General features: G+C 32.9%; 1 protein-coding gene across 1 annotated transcript; it reads left to right on the forward strand.

Moving 5' to 3' along the window:
* Window positions 1-17485: 17485 nt before the first annotated feature.
* On the forward strand, window positions 17486-19167 carry LOC132735806 (uncharacterized). Its single transcript, XM_060722809.1, has 3 exons — window positions 17486-17639; window positions 18140-18314; window positions 19003-19167. Exons 1-3 carry the CDS (start codon window positions 17589-17591, stop codon window positions 19122-19124), a joined length of 348 nt encoding a protein of 115 aa, XP_060578792.1. The 5' UTR covers window positions 17486-17588; the 3' UTR covers window positions 19125-19167.
* Window positions 19168-20474: the final 1307 nt, after the last annotated feature.

The following is a 20474-nucleotide window of genomic DNA, read 5'->3' on the forward strand; positions in this document are numbered from 1 at the left end:
ACAATGTCAAAACTGTATAAAAGTTTCATGATATATTCAAAAGCATCAAGTGGTATCCGGTGTAAAAAATGATGATGATGTTAATTCATTTGTATACTTAGCTTACATAGGATACCATGAGCATACATTTGAATATGCTATATATGAAAAGTAAATTGAAGTACAAATCTTTAAATATATCATTTATCATTTTTCCTTACATATTCGCAAGTTATCCTTTATTGCTGTAAACATGTTATTATAATATGCCAATAGTTCACTTTTTGTTCATATTCGTTAGATTATGTGTTTTTGTCTTTAAACTATTATCAATTCACACTATAGCATATGTGTTTGTCATCACACACTGTTCATTTTGCATTGTGTTATGTCATTTTGTCATTATACTTAGTAATTTTTTTTGCGGAATTGAGTTTGTTAGTAATTATACGATGGCTATTTGATGTTATACTATGTATTAGGTGTTGTATGAAAGATATTTTTAGACTGGATACGACATTACTTTGTTAATATATGATGCTCATTTTATTTGATACTCATGTTGTGAGTTTGCTTTAATATGACATTCACATGGATCAATATAATGTTGATTCGCCGGTATATTTTGTTGTTTTTATATCTTATTATTTAATCTGAGATATTTGAATGGGTATGTGGTTATATATCTTGATATTTTTTCTTTAAACGTTCTTTCTTTGCAATTATATATGGTGACTAATTGTCGTATATTATTATTATACTGTATGCTTAGATGCCGAGACATTGTTTTATGATGTGCAAATTTTAATATACGATGGTCGAAATCAGTTTTAGACTGTTTCTCTTGGTTATGCTTTGCATATTTAACTAAATAGTCTTAATCGAGGGTACCAGTCTCAGAAAATGGCTACTCAGAAAAGCGTGGAAGCTGTGCTTCAAGAAGTTGGCCTCTACGCTCCTTTTGACAATTTCAAGACGCAACGGGTAGAATTCGAGACATTACTGTCTTTATCAGATACTGAATTATGTCGTCTTGGGGTAACAACCATAGGGGACAGGATCCGATTGAGAGAAAAAGTGAGAGAGACCCAAGACCAAGTGCAAGATAACCCAATCAAGAGGTAGGTTCAATAGACTAAAAAAAAGCTTGTGTTAAAAAGCAAGGGATAATGATCGTACAAGAATTTTCTAGAACTGGATTATTAAATTTGGCCCGTTGTGTAACTTGCTTAAATATGACCAATTACTGCGCGGGAAGTAGCCTGATACCTATGATAATTAACATAGTTGTTTCCCTTTGTTTACAAACTATTTTGCAACAGACGTAAATATAGACGAAGGTAAATTATGCTTTTCTTTTGAGATTTTCTAATTTGTATATGTCTTATTTGTTTTGTCAAACAAGTTACAGATCATGAGTTTGTCAAATCGTATTTCTTGAAATTTTTGCCATTTGTGACGGGCATAACCAATCCTGTAGCAATGTTGTACAGAATTTCGTACCGTAGCAATATTGTACAGAATTTCGTATCGTAGCAATGTTGTACAGAATTTCGTAAGTTACAGAATTTCGTATCGTAGCAATGTTGTACAGAATTTCGTACCGTAGCAATACCGTACAGAATTTCTTATCGTAGCAATACCGTACAGAAACTCGTACCGTTTTGTTGATATTGTATTATGTATTATGTATTTAGATTTATTTATTCATTTTTAATCAGCATTGACTCCAATTTTTGCTCCCTTAATGTAGACTTTCACATGGCTAAATTTACCCCTCAAAGCTATTTGTGTGTTCGTAATGGTAATGCAGAAAATATTGACATTTATATAATATTGGCTTTATCAATCATTCATATAAAATTTGTAAATGGTACAAAACTAGTCTAACAATATAAACACTTTATCAAAGCTTCGTTTAATTCTTAATCTGTTGTAATGATGTAATGAACCGGTATTGAATGGCATATATATGTAGTCTGAACATAATGAAATAAATGTAAGATAGAATCAAGAACAATATGGTATTACCAAGAGTTGAAAGTCTACAAAAGACATGAACTTTGAAATTTGTATACATTATATAAACCTTGATATAACTTTTGACATGACGACTGGAAGATCAATTCTGGCACACAAGTTCAATCCCAGGTATCGATTACACATGATAAATTGACAAATTACAGCAGGTATAATTCTGTTTCTATGCATGTTAAACTCACCAATTAATTTCATTAATACCCATTCCCTTTCATCAATTTCTTCTGTCCCAGGGGACTTATTTTATTTGTGACAAGCAATTAGAATTCCACTACGTTCTCATTATTAAGGTGTATTCATGTAATAGTGCGATGCATTTGAAATAAATTATTAAATATGTATCGATTGACAATAAATCAAAGGGAAATTATTAATACATGTTAAAGGGAAGTAATATATTGAATATGATAAAATTGTCTTAACTATTACAAATCATCCATACGTAACGTAATGTTAAAACATATCTTTAAACTGTCATACGTGAAAATTTCCCATATAGTTAGATAAAAGTTCGTTATTAGTATACTTCTTCACTAATTATCTTAAATAAATAAAAAACAACAAAAACAATAACAAAAGTATACAAGTATATAATAATATATTAGTTTATGTATAGTGAATAAGACGTACATATATATGTATTACACATTTGTTTAAATACTGTTAAGTAGTACAGTATGTGTCCCATTTATTCCAGTTCTAACTTGTTTTATTATCGGTCTAAAAGATTTGACGATTACATTTACTGGTAATTACATGTCTTGTTTTAATTTGCTTATCAATGAAATACAATTATCAATGACTGACAGTGAGAGATATAAAATTGTATCTTACTTGCTGAGTGTATAAATGAGTGTTAGTTTTCATGAGTATAAATATTGACGCTAACTTAAAATCTGAACTGCAAACATTTCAAAATGGCAAATTATTTCTGCTCAATGAGATGTAAGCATATTCTCTTTTAACTCACACATATCCATTAAGTTAAAGTATACAGTATTAAAATGTTCAAAATGTGTCATATATTATAAAAATAATCGAAAAAATACCCTACCAAATGTAGACCTAAACAGTTATATAATTTTAAATTGATAAAAGTTTATAAAACAGACGATCATAGCCAGCGGGCAGATCGATATATTGATTGAAAAATAATATTCTGTAAAATGACAGGTTATTAGTTTATTCATGATCTCTATATATATCTACTCTACATGGCGCGTTAATTAACTTTTAAAACCCACAATAATGAAAAATAGAGGATCAATAAATAGATAAGAAAAAAATCGATCAGTATGTGAACATATCTTATCATGCTCTTTGTTGACAAAATTAATGTGTTTTTTCTTAACTGATTATCATATTGTATTTTCTGTTATCATTAAAACGTGACACATGATAATTGTTATTTTTTGTCTATTTGCTTGGCGATAAACTATGTACAAGTCTAAAATAAAAAGTCTGTATAAAGCAGCCAATATATAGAGCTTACTTTAAATGTGCACAACATATTGAAATTTCATGAGTACACATATACATGTATATATATCTAATTCTCATTTTTTCTATGATATGTTTCGCTTTGCACAATAAGGGAAAGCTGATTATGATGGAAAAACTAATTTTGTTGTTTCTTACTGATAAATCTAAATCTTTGTGAATTGATGAAAGAAGAAGATGAAGAAGAAGAAGAAGAATGAAAGAAGTTATGTTGAATATAATCTTAACAAGTTTTCCAACAGTTTCAGTTTTGCACATCACATATCTTTGATATAACAATTTAAATCAAATATTTGTCCCTCGGTTCTTTATTATAACAGTTGATAAATTAAATTATTATATGTATTGAAATTTCCATAGTACTGAGGGAATAGTGAATATTTATAAACATATAACGAATAAGCAAACTTGATTAATCAATACTGGTGACGACTGATAAATCATGGCTCACAATGCAGCCCTAATCCGTAACCCCAGGGATGACAGACCCGTATTTACCACGTTACCGTTGTTTCCGTTACCCTTATCTTGCTTGTGCATGTACCGGACGTGATTAGACTCTGTCACTAATATAGAACCAGATAAGCCTGTACATCTGTGCACTCTAACAATGATCTATCCTGCTGGTTTTGCTACATTCTTATACATTTTGTAATGATATATAAAATGCCTTAAAGTTTGAATGGACTCCAGAGAATATCAATATCCATTACACACATTCATAAGGATCATGAAAAAAAACTGGATTACAAGAGTCGCTCGAATGCTCCGACAAGTTGATATTTGCATACTAGTTATGACAATTTGAGACCATTTTCAGTTAACAAGATGTAGTATAAACGGTCGTTCGTCAACACGTCTGTCCAGATTATCATCTATCACATGCCGATCTATTATTTTTCTATAAGGACACCTGATTTAATGATCTAAATTTAAGGTGAAGCATGTCGGTCAAATGTCATAAACGAAGATGGATCTACTTGTATAGACGCCTTTTGAACCACTAGTGGTCTAGGTATTTCAACATATCTATTACAACTTTAGGTAAGAGTTCAAACATCCTTGGTGTGGTTAATCCAACTTAACCTTTTCCCTTATATAAGCGTGTTTCGACGGCTTTTTGCCCCCCCCCCCTTTTTGAGGCCTCAAACAGTGAAAAAATGTCCTATTTAGACCCCAAACACTGTTTTTCGTTTGAGAAATGTTGTTAAAAAAAGTGACCATTTTTTCGGCGCCGTCCCCCATCAAAATAATACATCAGGGGGTTGCCAGAAGGGGGCACAGTTTGGGGGGTTTGAAGGGGGGCGGAGTCCCCCTCATCGCCAAGAAAATTTTGGACTTGTGAGAGGCTTAAAATGACCCCAGGTTGATCATTAGGTAACGTGTAACCAACGCTGAAAAGCCTTTGACTCTATCTCAATCCCTTGAGAAGTTGCAGCACTTTGAAGTAAATTTTGATGGAAAAAATCGAGGCAAAAATGTGATTTTTGGCAATTTTGAGATGTCCCCTCGTTGCCATGGTAACAGGAAATTTTTGACTGAGCATGTCGTTACAAAGGCAATGGTCCAGTCAACATTTGTGCCAAGTTTGATTAGTATTGAAGCATTTTTCATAGTTTCATAGCAGTTTGAACTTGTAAGAGGAGGCTTTTCAGTGAAAATGGCCATTTTTCACAATATGCTCATGGGGGAAAGGGTTAAACAAGAAACATGCCAATGCCATGAAACCAGGTTTTCAATTATCACCATTATAGATAAATATGTTGTATTTGAAATACAAATACAAGCAACAAACAATGTAACTATGTGCAATGTAAAACATGAATAATGTAGGAGGAATTGCCACAGAGGAAGTGTTCACTATAATTATTTTCTGTATAAAGAAAAAAAAACAAAGGGCCATAATTAAATAAAAAATTATTCAATCACAAATCCTAGAGCTGTCATTGATTCAGTGCAAAGCATATCAACAATATATCGACATCAAGTGACTAAAATCAACGATACATCGATATATCGATAATATCCTATACTCACTTGTTTGTCATTCACTTTCATACCTATTTCAATGATTTCAGTCAAAAACATGTTCTGTACAGTGTCTTGTCCACTGCATGATTTTTTCCAGACAATATTTTTTGTCACCATTGCTATGAAATAATTTCACTATATATAACAAAAGCATAACATTAGATATAAATAACTGCTTCTGTATATATTTTGGGTGAATTGTATAATTTCTAGACATTTAATATATTAGTCAAAAGTATCCATTTTTTAAAATGTGTATCGATTATTGATCGGCAAAAAAATATCAACGATACATCGATATTGTCGATATAGATGACAGCTCTAACAAAACCCCGACAATATGCGCCAGGGCACTGGATGACAAAGCTACTGTGAAAGTTTGAACAAAATCTGTGAGAAATGTAGGAGTTCAGCACAGAAGAATTTTTTCACTATATATTCTATATAAGGAAAAATAACAAAGTGCCATAATTAGGTCAAATATTATCCAATCACAAAACCCCGATAATGTGCGCCAGGGCACTTAATGACAAAGCCTCTGTGAAAGTTTGGTCAAAATCTGTTGAGAAATGTAGGAGAAGTTGCGCATGGTAAAATTGTTCACTATGTAATCTGTATAAGGAAAAAAAACAAAGGGCCATAATTACGTCAAATATTATCCAATCACAAAACCCCGATAATGTGCCCCAGGGCACTTGATAACAAAGCCACTGTGAAAGTTTGGTCAAAATCTGTTGAGAAATGTAGGAGAAGTTGCGCATGTTAAAAATTATTCACTATATAATATGTATAAGAAAAAAAAACAAAGGGCCACAATTAGGTCAAATATTATACAATCACAAAACCCTGATAATATGCCCTAAGGTACTTGATGACAAAGCCTCTGTGAAAGTTTGGTCAAATTCCGTTGAGAAATGTAGGAGGAGTTGCGCACAGAAAATTGTTCACTAAATATCCTATATTGGGAAAAAAACAAAGGGCCATAATTAGGTCAAATATTATCCAATCACAAAACCCCGACAATATGCGCTAGGGCACTTGATGACAAAGCCTCTGTGAAAGTTTGGTCAAAATCCATTGAGAAATGTAGGAACAGTTGGGCACAGAAGAAATTATTCACTATATATCCTATATTGGGAAAAAAACAAAGGGCCATAATTAGGTCAAATATTATCCAATCACAAAACCCCGACAATATGCACCAGGGCACTTGATGACTAAGCCTCTGTGAAAGTTTGGTCAAAATCCATTGAGAAATGTAGGAACAGTTGGGCACAGAAGAAATTATTCACTATATATTCTATATAAGGAAAAAAAAAACAAAGGGCCATACTTAGGTCAAATATTATCCAATCACAAAACCCCGACAATATGCGCCAGGTCACTTGATGACAAAGCCTCTGTGAAAGTTTGGTCAAAATCCATTGAGAAATGTAGGAACAGTTGGGCACAGAAGAAATTATTCACTATATATTCTATATAAGGAAAAAAAACAAAGGGCCATAATTAGGTCAAATATTATCCAATCACAAAACCCCGACAATATGCGCCAGGTCACTTGATGACAAAGCTTCTGTGAAAGTTTGGTCAAAATCCGTTGAAAAATGTAGGAGGAGTTGCGCACAGAAGAAATTGTTTACGCCAGCCCGCCCGTCCGCCCATCCGCCCGCCCGCCCGCCGACATACCTCAATCTTATAACCAGTTTTTTCCTTCGGAAAACCTGGTTAAAAATGACATATCTGATACAAAACGTTTTTGTGTGTTTTTTAGATATTGTAACAGAACAATCTCGCCTTAATTTGATATGCTTTCTTTATTTCACATGCTTTGTGTGGAGTTAAGATATGATTAATTAACTTTCCTGGTTACTATGTTATATAACACATATATATGGCTTTGTTTCACCTCTGTTGCATAACGAATCCGTCCCACGTATGTCTACATAGGGGGCTACGTAAATTACTTGCACGCACCGTTTTGAGTTCGAATTCCACAAGGGACATTTAATTCTTTCATTTGAGGAAGAAATGGTGTCTCTACACAGTCAGGTGCACGCTCGTGTCTCGTGGCAATGTATGGACGAAGCACAGGATATATTCCTCCAGATTAGCTAAAAAGTTGCCATATGACCTTAGCACTAATTGAGCACTATCGATGTGACAACTTAAAACTTAATATAATATATGTGCGGCATGCTTCGAGTGACCAATTTGAACGCCGTTCTTTGTTTTTAGTCAATAACCTTATTTTGTTTTGAACGCGCTTGATGTTTCTTCCATCTACAAAATCTCTATATGGTAGAAATCTTAAAGAAGTGGTAGGGACTAAGACACACTGTAATTAATTTAAACACAAGCAACATCTCAAATAGAAATTTAAGATTTGAAAAACCATAAATTACTGATCATTAACGTTGTCATACGGGTGTTAATATTTCTGACACAATATTTGTGCAGCTGAACAATAATATTTCAAATGTGTTTATTGTAACAATATTATCTTTGAAAATTGATGAGACGTTTTGAATTTCTCGAATGTATATTTTGATGTATAAGTATAACATATATTTATTTTAGATAAAACTTACTACATAAATGTACATACGAAAATACTATTCTGCATTCAAATCACTCTCATTCAAATGTACGATAAATGTTTTATTCATATTTTCAAATATTTTCAAAAATGTTTCAATTAATGTCATGGTAAATTCATTCCTTGTTTTTTTTTAATATTCATCCATGTCCGTGACATGTTTGCATAGCGCCATCGATTATTTGTTCTGATTTAATGCAAAACTATTTGAATAACAAAAAAATAGTTCTAGCCTCTTAACTGATTGCTTAGCAACCGACATACCTTAGTTTGAATAATAAAAAAAAGTGTAATGATGGTACATGACAAAGTGACTAAAGTGCTGTTAAGTGGCAAAGATATATCATGACTTAATGTATTTTTAATATGTTAATTAATGATTAAGAGCAAATTAAACTCGTCTCAAAATATAATAGTATTTCTGGTGACGTCCGTTTTGTAGTTGCAAATAGGTGGGGCAAATTCAATTCTATTAACAATGAATTAGTAAATCAAATTGGCAAACATAGGAAACTGAGTTCTTAAATTTACATCACGTTTTTCCGTATAGGAATGGTTAAACTCATGTCGTTAATAATTAATTGAACCAAACTAATGTGGCAGTTGCAAATGCAAATCAAAAATCACATGTAATGTTCTTTAGAATTCCACAATTGAAACAAAATGATATATTCATTATGTGTGCTTGAAGGAATCAAACGATTTAAGCACTTGCGTAACAGGAGATATGTGTAGAGTGTTCCGAAAACAGTTCAATGAACCTTTGTTTAAATGAAAGATTTAATATTCTAAATGATCTTTTCTTACAGTTAAATAACATGTATACTAATGCCTAATATTTTGAAATTATATTTTTATGTTATTTCCAGTTTTACTGCAACTAAAATTGAATGTCACAATTCAAACAGTGTGTGTATACAAGGATTGACATAATCAAAATAAATGAATGCTGAGACAAACAGAAAAAAGACATCGAAAAAAAAACCCCGCTGTTTATGATGTCTAAATACCAAAAAAATCTTTTTCTTAAAACGTTTCAATGAATAAATGCCTTCTGTATAATTATAAGTTTAATCTGTAAGATGTAATCTTATTAGTTCAAGATGATTTTAGTACAACCCGGATGTAATTTTACACAGAAACGGCTGATAATGTTAGGGGGTTAGTTTTTCGGCAAATGGTTATCTTTGTCAAAATAAGCACATGATGATAATCTCTGATGATAATGATTCATGTTAAAGTTGGTATAAAATATGTGTCATCCTCTCTATCTATTATCATACTTGAATACCCCTTATGATAACATAAAAATATACTAAGTATAAAAATTCAGTTGTAAACGAGTCAACAAAAATGTTAAAAAGAGAGTCTGTGGCGAGTTACGTAATGTCAATGATCACGTGATTTCACAAAGCAATATAAAAAAACATCAGACATGTGCAATACAAAGATATATGCAACGATTGTATTATACTGACATTACATTTATGATATATATCAAATACATTTTATAATTTTATGAAATGTTATTTTCTTTAAAGTCTGGTATTGTCACATTGTTGATTACATGATATTAATGTTACATCACAAGATATACTCATTGAAAGTAAATGTAAGTAATCAATTGAATTGTTCTGACACTCAATGAAAAGCTCCTTTCATTTTGACTTGGGTTCTTATTCTATTTTATCTTTTTAAAATAGTTGCATCATCAGCAATTATATACTCCATCGATATTGCGAATAAAAGTGTACGTGATAGATATTTTATTTAGAAAAGAAGGGTATCGAACTTGCAACAGTTGGCGCAGGATCCCGATACATGTATCATAGAACAGAAGCATTTGAGCCCCGTCACGACAAAACCAACATAAAGGGTTTGCCTCCGCGCAGTCTGATCAGGATCCATGCTGTTCGCTATCAGTTTCTCTACTTGTAATAGGGTTTGTAAGCGAACAGCATTGATCCTGATCAGACTGCGCGGAGGCGCAGGCTGGTCTGGATCCCTGCTGGTCGCAAACCCATTATGTTGGTTTTGTCGTGACGCGGCTCATTTGCTTTAAGACGAGCAGTTCGATGTCTTACACAACAATGTCAACCAGGTTATGATGAAGGCTAATTATCCCACAATCTATATTGAATAATATCTTAAATAATTGTCATGGTAATAGCGCGGATATTTGGTTATTAATGGAATCGACCTTCTTCCCAAAAGGCACTTAATGTCAATTATTTATATCTCGCATTTTCTTAAGAAATAAACATTCAGTTTCATTATTTATAAACGGATATCACTAAGCATAACATATGAATGTACATAGTTATAAATATGAGAAAATATGTTGGAGCTATCGAGCAATCTTTAGATCATCATGGTGATTTTGTTTTTGTTTCATCAGCATCCTAGTACTTCTTATTTCTTTTCATTTATAAAAGAGTGTTTTCATACTTAAAACATAAGAAAAGTGTATGACATAGAGCAATGACCGTGTAAATGGTTTTATCAGATATTATATCAGTACCATCATGTGACATTGGGGAAGTCGAACATACATTAATGTACCAAAATCACCCAATAAACTGGCGAATATAATTATCACATTAATATACTAAGAAATACTAGAGAATATTAAGAGCAAGTACGAAGATGTACTAGCGATCATACAAGTTCTTTAACCATGTGAATACATCATTATAATACTGGCCAATTGACAACATGATAAACAGATACACAGACAAATAAGAATATTGCCTGCAAAAACACAGAACGATAAAATTATATAATTGCAAGACAATTAACTTACGGACAGATAAAATAATGATTTGAAAAATACGAATATATACTAAAAAAGCACAAGTAGATATTTATCAGAGAACTGACAAAATGATATGCTTTACAAATTTACAAATATCAAAACATTTATATAAACAGGCGAACAAATTTGGTGATAAACAAGAGCGAAAATATACTTGCAAGCATACACTAACTTACAGCACCGGACATACAAATATAACAGTAGCCAACATAGTAGCAAATATACTCACAAAAAATTGTAAAAGGGCACAAAGACAAAATTCGTGTGCCTGAAAGAAATTTGGATATTGTTACCACAAAGAGCTTGGCCCATTAACAGTCAAATGAAAAAAAAAACACTGGAAGTTATATCCGCTCAAAACCACAACGATAAAAGGCTGTGACAGGCTAAAGATAATAGTTCTACTGTACAGACATTGATAATATAATGTAATTTTCCTTCTTCCATTTAAGGTCTCCGTTGTTAACTTTCATTTCAAAGAATAATCTTGAATTAACAGCGAACAGGGCTTTTAGTTCTATGTCTTTACAGTAAATGTAGTCCGGTGACTGCTAGTCACCGATTGACTTCATTAATTATATAGTTAATTTGACTCGCTGTTAAGATAAATCTCTACTCAAATTAACAATATAAGTGAAATGTTCACCATGATTTAAGTGAAATCAGGTAGAACGCTTTAAGATCAGGTATGTAGGGAAAGACTGGTGATAAAGTTAAACATTAAACATTAAATCCACGTAATGTCACCAGATGTTACAACCAAGATAATGACAAGTTAAGAATCGCTGAAGTAATCAAATACTGACCTATTTCCAGCAGACATTTTCTAAAGTTATCCTTTATGTCACTGTTTTTTTTCACAATTGAATTGAATCACGTTGACATCTTGCTGTAATCTCTGGTGCAATGTTTTCACATGTACAATATCTCGGTATTATCTCAATGAACCTTTACCGTCATCCAAAGATAACTGTTAATCAAGCAATCATCTATTTGGGATACGCCCCCATCGTTTAACAATAATATGAATTATTCACTCGTAAACAAAGTGCAGATAAACAAAACTTTTGAAAAGAATTCCATTCAAATGGTTCTTATTGATTTATTAAATCCACCTGTGGATGAACTGATCTAATTATTTATTTACATCCTTTAGGTACTGTACGTTTTATTTTCTAAAACCTTTCACCGAAACCCTCATTCCTTGTATCTCGCTTAATTACAAAAAATGTTGAGCACAATATTCAATAGCGATATCCGACATAAGCTGGATATTTAAAGCGAACTGTCACACAGGCCAATTGTTGAATGTAGCCACATTCTTCCATTACCTGTAACTTTGTCATTAAACGCCGACAGAATCGCACACGGTGAGAAATCGATACTTAAAATGCGGTTGCAGGTATTATTGGTAAACTTGTTGATTATCGTATTACTCTCCCTTTAATTCACATTACTTCCCTTTGTCTGGTCCAGTCCTTCAGCCATTTAAAACGTTTCAAGTGGAGGAAATTGTACGAGGGTTTTCATATATCTGCATAGGAAATTAAAACGTCCTTTGTATTTATCAAAACTTAAAAATATTCCAGACAGGGGAGAGTCCTTGGCAACTAGTTGACTTAGCAGTTTTCGAAAATAATCATTTTTATCATTATAAGCATTTATTATTATGTCTCTTTTTTGTTACACATTTTAACTACCTTTAATGACAACTTTTTGTTGATGACGATCTTGTGTGGGTGGGTATTTTTTGTGAATTTCGATCACTTTTGTTGATTTTTAATTTGATTGTTTCTGTAAATATGGCCATTGAATTGAGTCCTTTGATGTCCTGGAAACATACTTGTCACGCATTAACATATTTTTGTTGATTTAAAGAGGAACACTAACACGAATTAAGTGTGTCCAATGGGCCGGTTGTTCTTGATGTTGCTTTTATAACTGTATAATGTACTGTTTGTTTGTTATTGAAGCAAAACCTGTTGAATATAAAAATCAAAGCCTAAATCATTATTGTATTTGAAGACGTGACATGCCTTTAATTTTCCAGTTTTCTTCAATATATAAGTCAACTCAGTACTTTATGCACATTTTTACAAGTCAACAGTCAATGATTTAACATGGTCATTCGTTCAAATAGTACATGTATACTAGTTTGTTTAGTCACGATATGGTTTGTAACACCGCAAAACGTCCGTACCGCAAAACGTACGCGTAGGAACGTTTTGCGTCGCATATCGTACACATGTGGACGTTTTGCGTTGCATATCGCACTTGGTAATGGCTTTTCATATAATTCATCAAGAAATGGGAATGATTTTTTGTGTTCTTGTTGACTATGGAGGTTTGGTTCTACCGTTCATTTTTAAGGGGATCGATGGGGGCTTTTGACAGCGTAGTCATATTTGAGCGAGAGAGCTATATTGTCATGGAGATGGGGCCTTTAAGTCGCCTAGTCATAATTGAACAAGAAAACTTTTGTCGCAGGGGGTGGGGGGTGGGGGTGCTTTTTGCCGCCTAATCATATTTGAGAGAGATTTTAGCCGCCTTGTCATATCTGAGTGAGAGAGCTATTGTTGGTGATGAGCGGGGGATGTGCTTTAGCCGCCTAGTCATATTTATGCAAGATATCTTTTGTCGGGTTGCGGGCTTTTAGCCGCGTTGTCAAATTTGAGCGAGAGAGCTATTGTTGTGATGAAGGGTGTCTTAAGCCGCCTAATCGTTTTTGATCAAGAGTGCTTTTATCGTGGATGGGGGACGGGGGTGTGTGGGGCTGTTTGCCGCCTAGTCATATTTGAGCAAGAGAGCTTTTTTCCAGGGGGATATAGGCTTTACCCGCCAAGTCATATTTGAGAGAGAGCTTTGGTCGGGTTGTGGCTTTTAGTCGCATTGTCATACTTAAGCGTGAGAGAGAGCTTTTGTTGGGTTGTGGCTTTTAGTCGCATTGTCATACTTAAGCGTGAGAGAGAGCTTTTGTCGGATTGTGGCTTATAGCCGCCAAGTCATATATAAGGATTTTAAAAGGAAATAATACCAAGTATGACCCATAATATGAAAATTGTCAAGATTGAAGAAGAAATGAAAGCGTTGGAGTGGTAACAATTTGAAATATAACAGATATTGCAATTCAAGGGCAGATAACTCTGGACATATTGCTTAGGCTATGTGGATGCTAGAGTGGTAACAATCTTAATTTGGACGGACAGATAGACAGGCACATACTCAGGTGAGCTAAAATTAACACGCAATAACACCTGATAATAACTGGCAAAAATTAACGAAAATTATATAAACTTAAAGGGAAAGACAAGGTTAGAATAAAAACTTGATTTCAGAAAAAGAATACTATAAATAATAAATCTGCAAATTTTCTGCCGCCAAATAATAATATTAAACGAATGATAACAAAATTTAAATTCGCGTAAATCACGACCGATTTGTACAAATCAGTAGGCGCGGCCAATGTTTTGTGTATTGGCCGTATAAAAACAGGGGCGCGTGATGTCATTTCCCCACATTTTTAGATTTATGATAAATCTAGTAGAATCGTAGCGAAATATTAATATAATAAAGTTTAATTGAACCAGACAATTTAATTTCACAGAGGGTGGTTGAGGAGAATTTTTTTTTTTGGTTCAAAATACGTAACAATACCCAAAAAAAAAACATAAATAAAAATAAAGAAACAAATAAAAAAATCACGTCTACCGGTCGCACCATTTTCAGGCCAGTGATGCCCCCGTTACTCAAACAATGCCTTTGTCATTAAAAGTCTCATCTTAAGCGTAATTAAACAATAATTTTCAGATTTAATAAATACACATGACTGTTTTTTATTTAAAACAAGTTTTCACAATCAAAATAATAAATTAAATAAACAATACGCGCAGCCAACGAATAATTGGTGCTAGTTATTGAACGGCGATAATTATCATTATTATAAAATCCTACTAAAACGTGTTCTTAATAGCTAACAACATGTAATTAAATTTTTGCAGTTTGATTCTGACTATCAGAAATATGTAATAATTGATAATACACATTCAAAAATATAAGCAACCTCTTTTGTAAAGTAAATTTGTTAACATGTCTGTCAACATGTATGATGCTGCGTGGTATTTATTTACATCGTAATCGTAGCCTAATATATGCCTAAGTCCACTGTGTCCAGAAAGTGTCCACTATGCCAAAATGACTTAGGTGATGAATTCCATTATTTGATGGTTTGTAATTATTTCACCGAAAAAAGAAAGCAGCTTATTCCAAATATTTTCAACCGATATCCAAATATCATCATTAAATACCATGAACTTTCTTAAAAGTAGCTAACACAGCGAAATCCTAATAAAATCCTTAGTATAAGTTTAAGGCGCACATCATGAACACACGTTACACGTTATGTTTTACTTATTTGAAATAGTATTTTCTCCGTCCAATGACATGTCCATAGTAACACTAATGAATGAACGTAAATAAGTTTTACAACCAAACGCTTTCTGTTCAAAACGTGCCCACTTTATCTTCCTATACTGAAATTAGCACAGTTAAACTATCGCTCGTCCCCATACTTAACATTTCATATTAAGTTTTAAGGTTAAAAAATATGTTTTCTTGTTGTGATTACTATGTAGCTAATTTCGCTTGATTATTATCATACTTGACGTAAAACAAGTGTAATTTTCTATTGAATAACCACAGCATGTATTTATTTACTTGATTATTGTTAATGTCTGTTTGTTACAAATGTAACCTCTGACGAAATAAAAGAATGTTGTGTTTTATTGTAATTGTATGATTAACTGCAGGGAAAACATTTTATTGGTGCTCAAAAATCTAAATTTGCATAATTTATTCAACAGATTTCTGGTTTCTTACTACTTATAGTCTAATACTCGTGCATTATCCAGTTTTAATTTGTTCCTAATGTTGCACTCAAATGTTTCTGTCACACTGTGTAATGACGATTTTTTATTGCTCCTTGTATGCTTCTCGGTGCCGGGACAAGAACTTGTTGATCATGCAAATGTGCCCTGATTGGTTAAATCACCCTTGTCAGAATATTTCTAAATGACGAAATAGAGATCTATTTTTTTAACGCTTCAATGCCAGTTGAACTAAATGACCTTAGGGGACATTAAGTTCACACTGTCAAATTATACTCTGTAAATTGATAGCATTTTTAAAATAGCTAACACATTTTTTTTCCAGTTACCAATAATCATTTTAAATAGTTAAGTAGATTTTATGATTTTTTTTTGTTTTATTGGATTAAATATACGGAATAGAATTGCGCAGAATAACTGTGTGGGAAAGGATTAGTGGAAAAAAGCTATAGGGAACTGATAAACCCGAGAATATTGCGTAATTACAGGGGAATGGGCAACCTGTTGCTGTTGGTACCCAGTTTTACTGGGTGCCTTAAATAACCTAACGGACAATTTTGTTTTTCATTACGATATTAGTCTGAAACTGCCGGTTTTCCTGCGCCATTATCGATTTTTAGCCATCAATGGCGGAAAATCGCGGTCCTACAGCAGACCTTCTGCATATTGGGATTTAGTTTGATATTTTTACGGCTCTGAAAAAAAAGAAAAACATGACCGGCGATGTGCCCTATGTTCGGGACAGCTTGTCTGCGAAAATTAAGAAAATAATAAATAGGATACTATCGTCAATTTGAAGCAAGTTTCTCATATTACCCAAATAAATTGGATTGGTTTCACTTTGAAAATTAAGCAATCATGCTTAATCAATCGTGGTGGATGCATCATCAAGCTTGAAAATCGGAAATGATGAATAATGTCCGCGGCGTCTTCAATTAATTAATTAAAGCGAATCGTTTCCATGTGATTTGTTTCATAAACAGATATATAATGTACGCAATAAGATAATCAGTTCTTCATGCAGATATATTTCCAGTTTGTAGCCGGCGGTATACTATACCGAAGTGGGTGTAACACGTCACAATCTCGGTCTCGTTCGTCTCCGCGAGAGTGACAGAACGCCAAAATGGCGGCGCCCATTGTACATATTCCAAGTAAAAAAGTGTCTTATAACAGCGAATTTCTCATTATAGGGTTTGGATGTCAACAGAAGAACTGTCATGGTACCTCTTTTTAAATGATGAATATTTATATTAGACAGACATCAATCCATCCATTCCTATTCCTTTAAAAATATGGACGTTATGCGGCAGGACCATGCCTTTTTGCCGCAAAATGTACGTCGATATGCGCCGCAAAACGTCCATATACGTACGTTTTGTGGTACGGACGTTTTGCGGTGTTACAATGGTTAAAGCATCTATCGCAGTTAACGTAGTTAGCTTTTAATGCTATCTCTTTATTTCTTCTTTTTTACATTATTTTTCTTAATCTAAAAATTGAACCATGCATTTAAATTGTGTTGATGACTTTAAAAGTTAAAGTATAAAAAGCAGACGGATATCGACACAAAATCATGATAAGAAAACTAAACGTGATTAAACTGGGACATAATAAGTACTGTTACACAATATTATATTAGAATGATAATATCTTATAGAAGAATTTATGTAACCTTTAGATATCTGTAAGAGATAAGATCCAGTTTTACAATTATTTTCCTGTAGATATAAAGGTTTTCATCATGTATAAGCTAATAATTATTGTTTTCGTTGGATTTATATTTTCGGCAGATGTGAGTTATTTTATTACTTCCATTTTATACCAATACAATCTAAACATTCACGTATTTCGGTAATTAAACATAAAACATACTTAATATTTAATTTGAACCTTTTTTGAAAAACAATGTCGCACTAGCCATAGAGGAAGGTGAAAAGTTAATAATTGTCAAACATGCGAGTATATTTGTATATTTTGTCATACAAAAAATATCTTAAAGTACGTGGCATTGTAGTTTAATATACAACAAAGTGCGCCGTTTATGTTTATGAATTGTTGGACTTTAACATTGTGTTACGTTTTTGCTTTGAAATTTTATTTCAGGCATTTATTTTCAATATAGATGATTGCGCTACCAATGATGGCTGCATTAATAGATATTGCACGAAACCTGCAGTCATACAAATATTATCTTAAAAAAGTTGTTACTGCAGTTTAATCTTAAAAAAAATATTTCATTTATGTTTATGAATTGTTTTCGTCTTTGACAATGTGTTTTAACCTTTATTTCAGTCATTTATTTTCAATGTAAATGAGTGTACTACTGACGATGACTGTACTAATGGATGTTGTATGAAAAGTGCAAGCACCAGTATACTTGGTACTCATCCAAAACGATGCGAGAAATATCTACTTCCGGGCGCATCTTGTTATGTTGGAGATATGTACCACTGCGGCTGCGACAAAAGTATTATTTCTTTCTTATCTTTTGGTATTTTTAAACCGTCTAATGTATAAGAAATCATTTGCACAACATTCAAATCCACTTATAATAAACGACTTTTCTGTAACATACCTATTTACTTTTCTTTTCGGGTGTCCATCTTATGGTGCTCAGTTATTCATGCTACAACATGGTAATTTCCTAAATGCTCCCTTCTTGCTATCCAAGAAGGAACATTTTGGTCTACCTCTAACTCCTTAATTGGACAATACTAACATTTAGAACATTTACAGATATTCCAATAATAAAAATGGTAAATTTTGTAAGGGATCCATTTGGACGAAAACATTTTGGAGTGAAACCTGTTGATTAATACAATACGGTATGAATGCAAGTGTTGCATTACTTTGAAAATTGTACTTCATATACTTTATTAGCGTTGTACAACAAAACCCTGGCGTCTGTTAAGGCCTTTACGAAAATATATTCAAGATGTTGTAAGTTGTACAACAGAATAAATAATGTTATCTAGTTTATGTAACTGAAATACAATTCAGTCATTGACTTTGTATCAGATGATTTATATTGTTATGACTTAAGACCTAATGTTACTGCTTCATTTAATGAAATCCCACTGACCAAAGAACTTGACTCGTTTATTTTAAAAAAGATTAAAATGTAATTATGTTTGTGTGTGTGTGTTTCAATATAGATAGCACGTGCGAGGTAATTTCAACGGCAGGTGTTGCTATTGAAGCAGGTTCAAAGGTTAAAGGATATTGCAAACCAGCTGATGGAAATGGTCCCCAAATTGCTGTAGAAGGAGGTCGCTGAAACATAGAGAAAAAGGAAATTAAAAATGTAACATAATGTCAAATATTTTGTTTTATTGATATATTTCCGTCCTGGCCAACTTTAAACGAGCTGCCTGAGTTGTCCCTAACGATTTAATAACTTTAATACTTCTTAATCAGAAACTTTATATTAAATCGAGCAAATTTCAAAAGAGAACTATTGGTCATATCATGTTTTTAACTTGTAAGGAGCATATCTAGTACATTTTTTTACGTAAATATAGATTAGGCGACACGTCCTCAACAAGGAAACGTTGAATGTCACATTATCCGTAAAAGAGATAATTTCCATCCGATGTTATCACCAATTCCCCGTCTTGTAGTTATTGCCTTCAGACTATTTAACACGAGTCATTTACTGGGGATTTGATTATATCTAATCCGTGTTTATTGCTTTATATTCGAGTCATTACATAGTCTTACACTTTGGTCTTACATCTTGTTCTTACATCTTGACACTTCAGAAGTAATCAGGTATTAAAACATGTGTCCGTTTTTTAATGAAAAGGGAAATCGTATATAAAAGTCAAAGTTAAGATAGATAAATCCTCCTGGCGAAATGGAAGTTATCATCATTCGGTGCTTGGCCGTACATATGCAACCTCGGTAAGCCATTAGAGACTGCAACACTACACTTTATATTTATCTACCCAGATTTAATGTTTTGCATATATGATTAATTAGTGTCCTTTTATTGATTTAGATATAAATTTGTGAATGTTTGCATGTTGGAAATAATGCGTACACAAGTTGTTTGTGTGTATTCTTTCACAACATCCGCCATAAAATGACCTTAAACATGTTGACTTCCGTACATACAATCAGAGACGTATTTTTACGATCCTTTAATATCGTTCGACACGATATTATAATTGTGTTAATGGTACATGTACTTCCAGTTAATCTGTTTTTCTAGTTGGGTGGTTCCAGTTTTCCTTACTTGAATTATGTCTAATCACCCTTATATATGGTGTCTGATATTGAATTTTGATGTTTGATAGCTTGTCTGTGATATGCAGGCGTAATCTTTGACTTTCTTTCAAAAATCCATTTTATTTTGTTCCGCACATTGTTTTTTTTCTTTTCGTTAAGGGCAAACGTATTCTATAACTTAGGGACCATACGCCGCTTTTCATGGAATTGCACTAACGTGTTTAATTGCTGGTCCCATGACAACGATTCTTATATGCGGGTGTTACCAAATTCATAATTTTACATTTCATGTCAAATGTTAAATTCTGCTTTAGCCAGTGCTAGGGACCTTGGACGGAGGCTTGCAATTTCTTGTACCGTCGATGGACAGATGCAATAAAACCAAGCCTGCAACATT

This window comes from Ruditapes philippinarum, unplaced genomic scaffold, assembly GCF_026571515.1.
Source record: "Ruditapes philippinarum isolate M1 unplaced genomic scaffold, ASM2657151v2 ctg15192_1_1_1_1, whole genome shotgun sequence".
In the NCBI taxonomy this organism is placed as follows: Eukaryota; Metazoa; Mollusca; class Bivalvia; order Venerida; family Veneridae; genus Ruditapes; species Ruditapes philippinarum.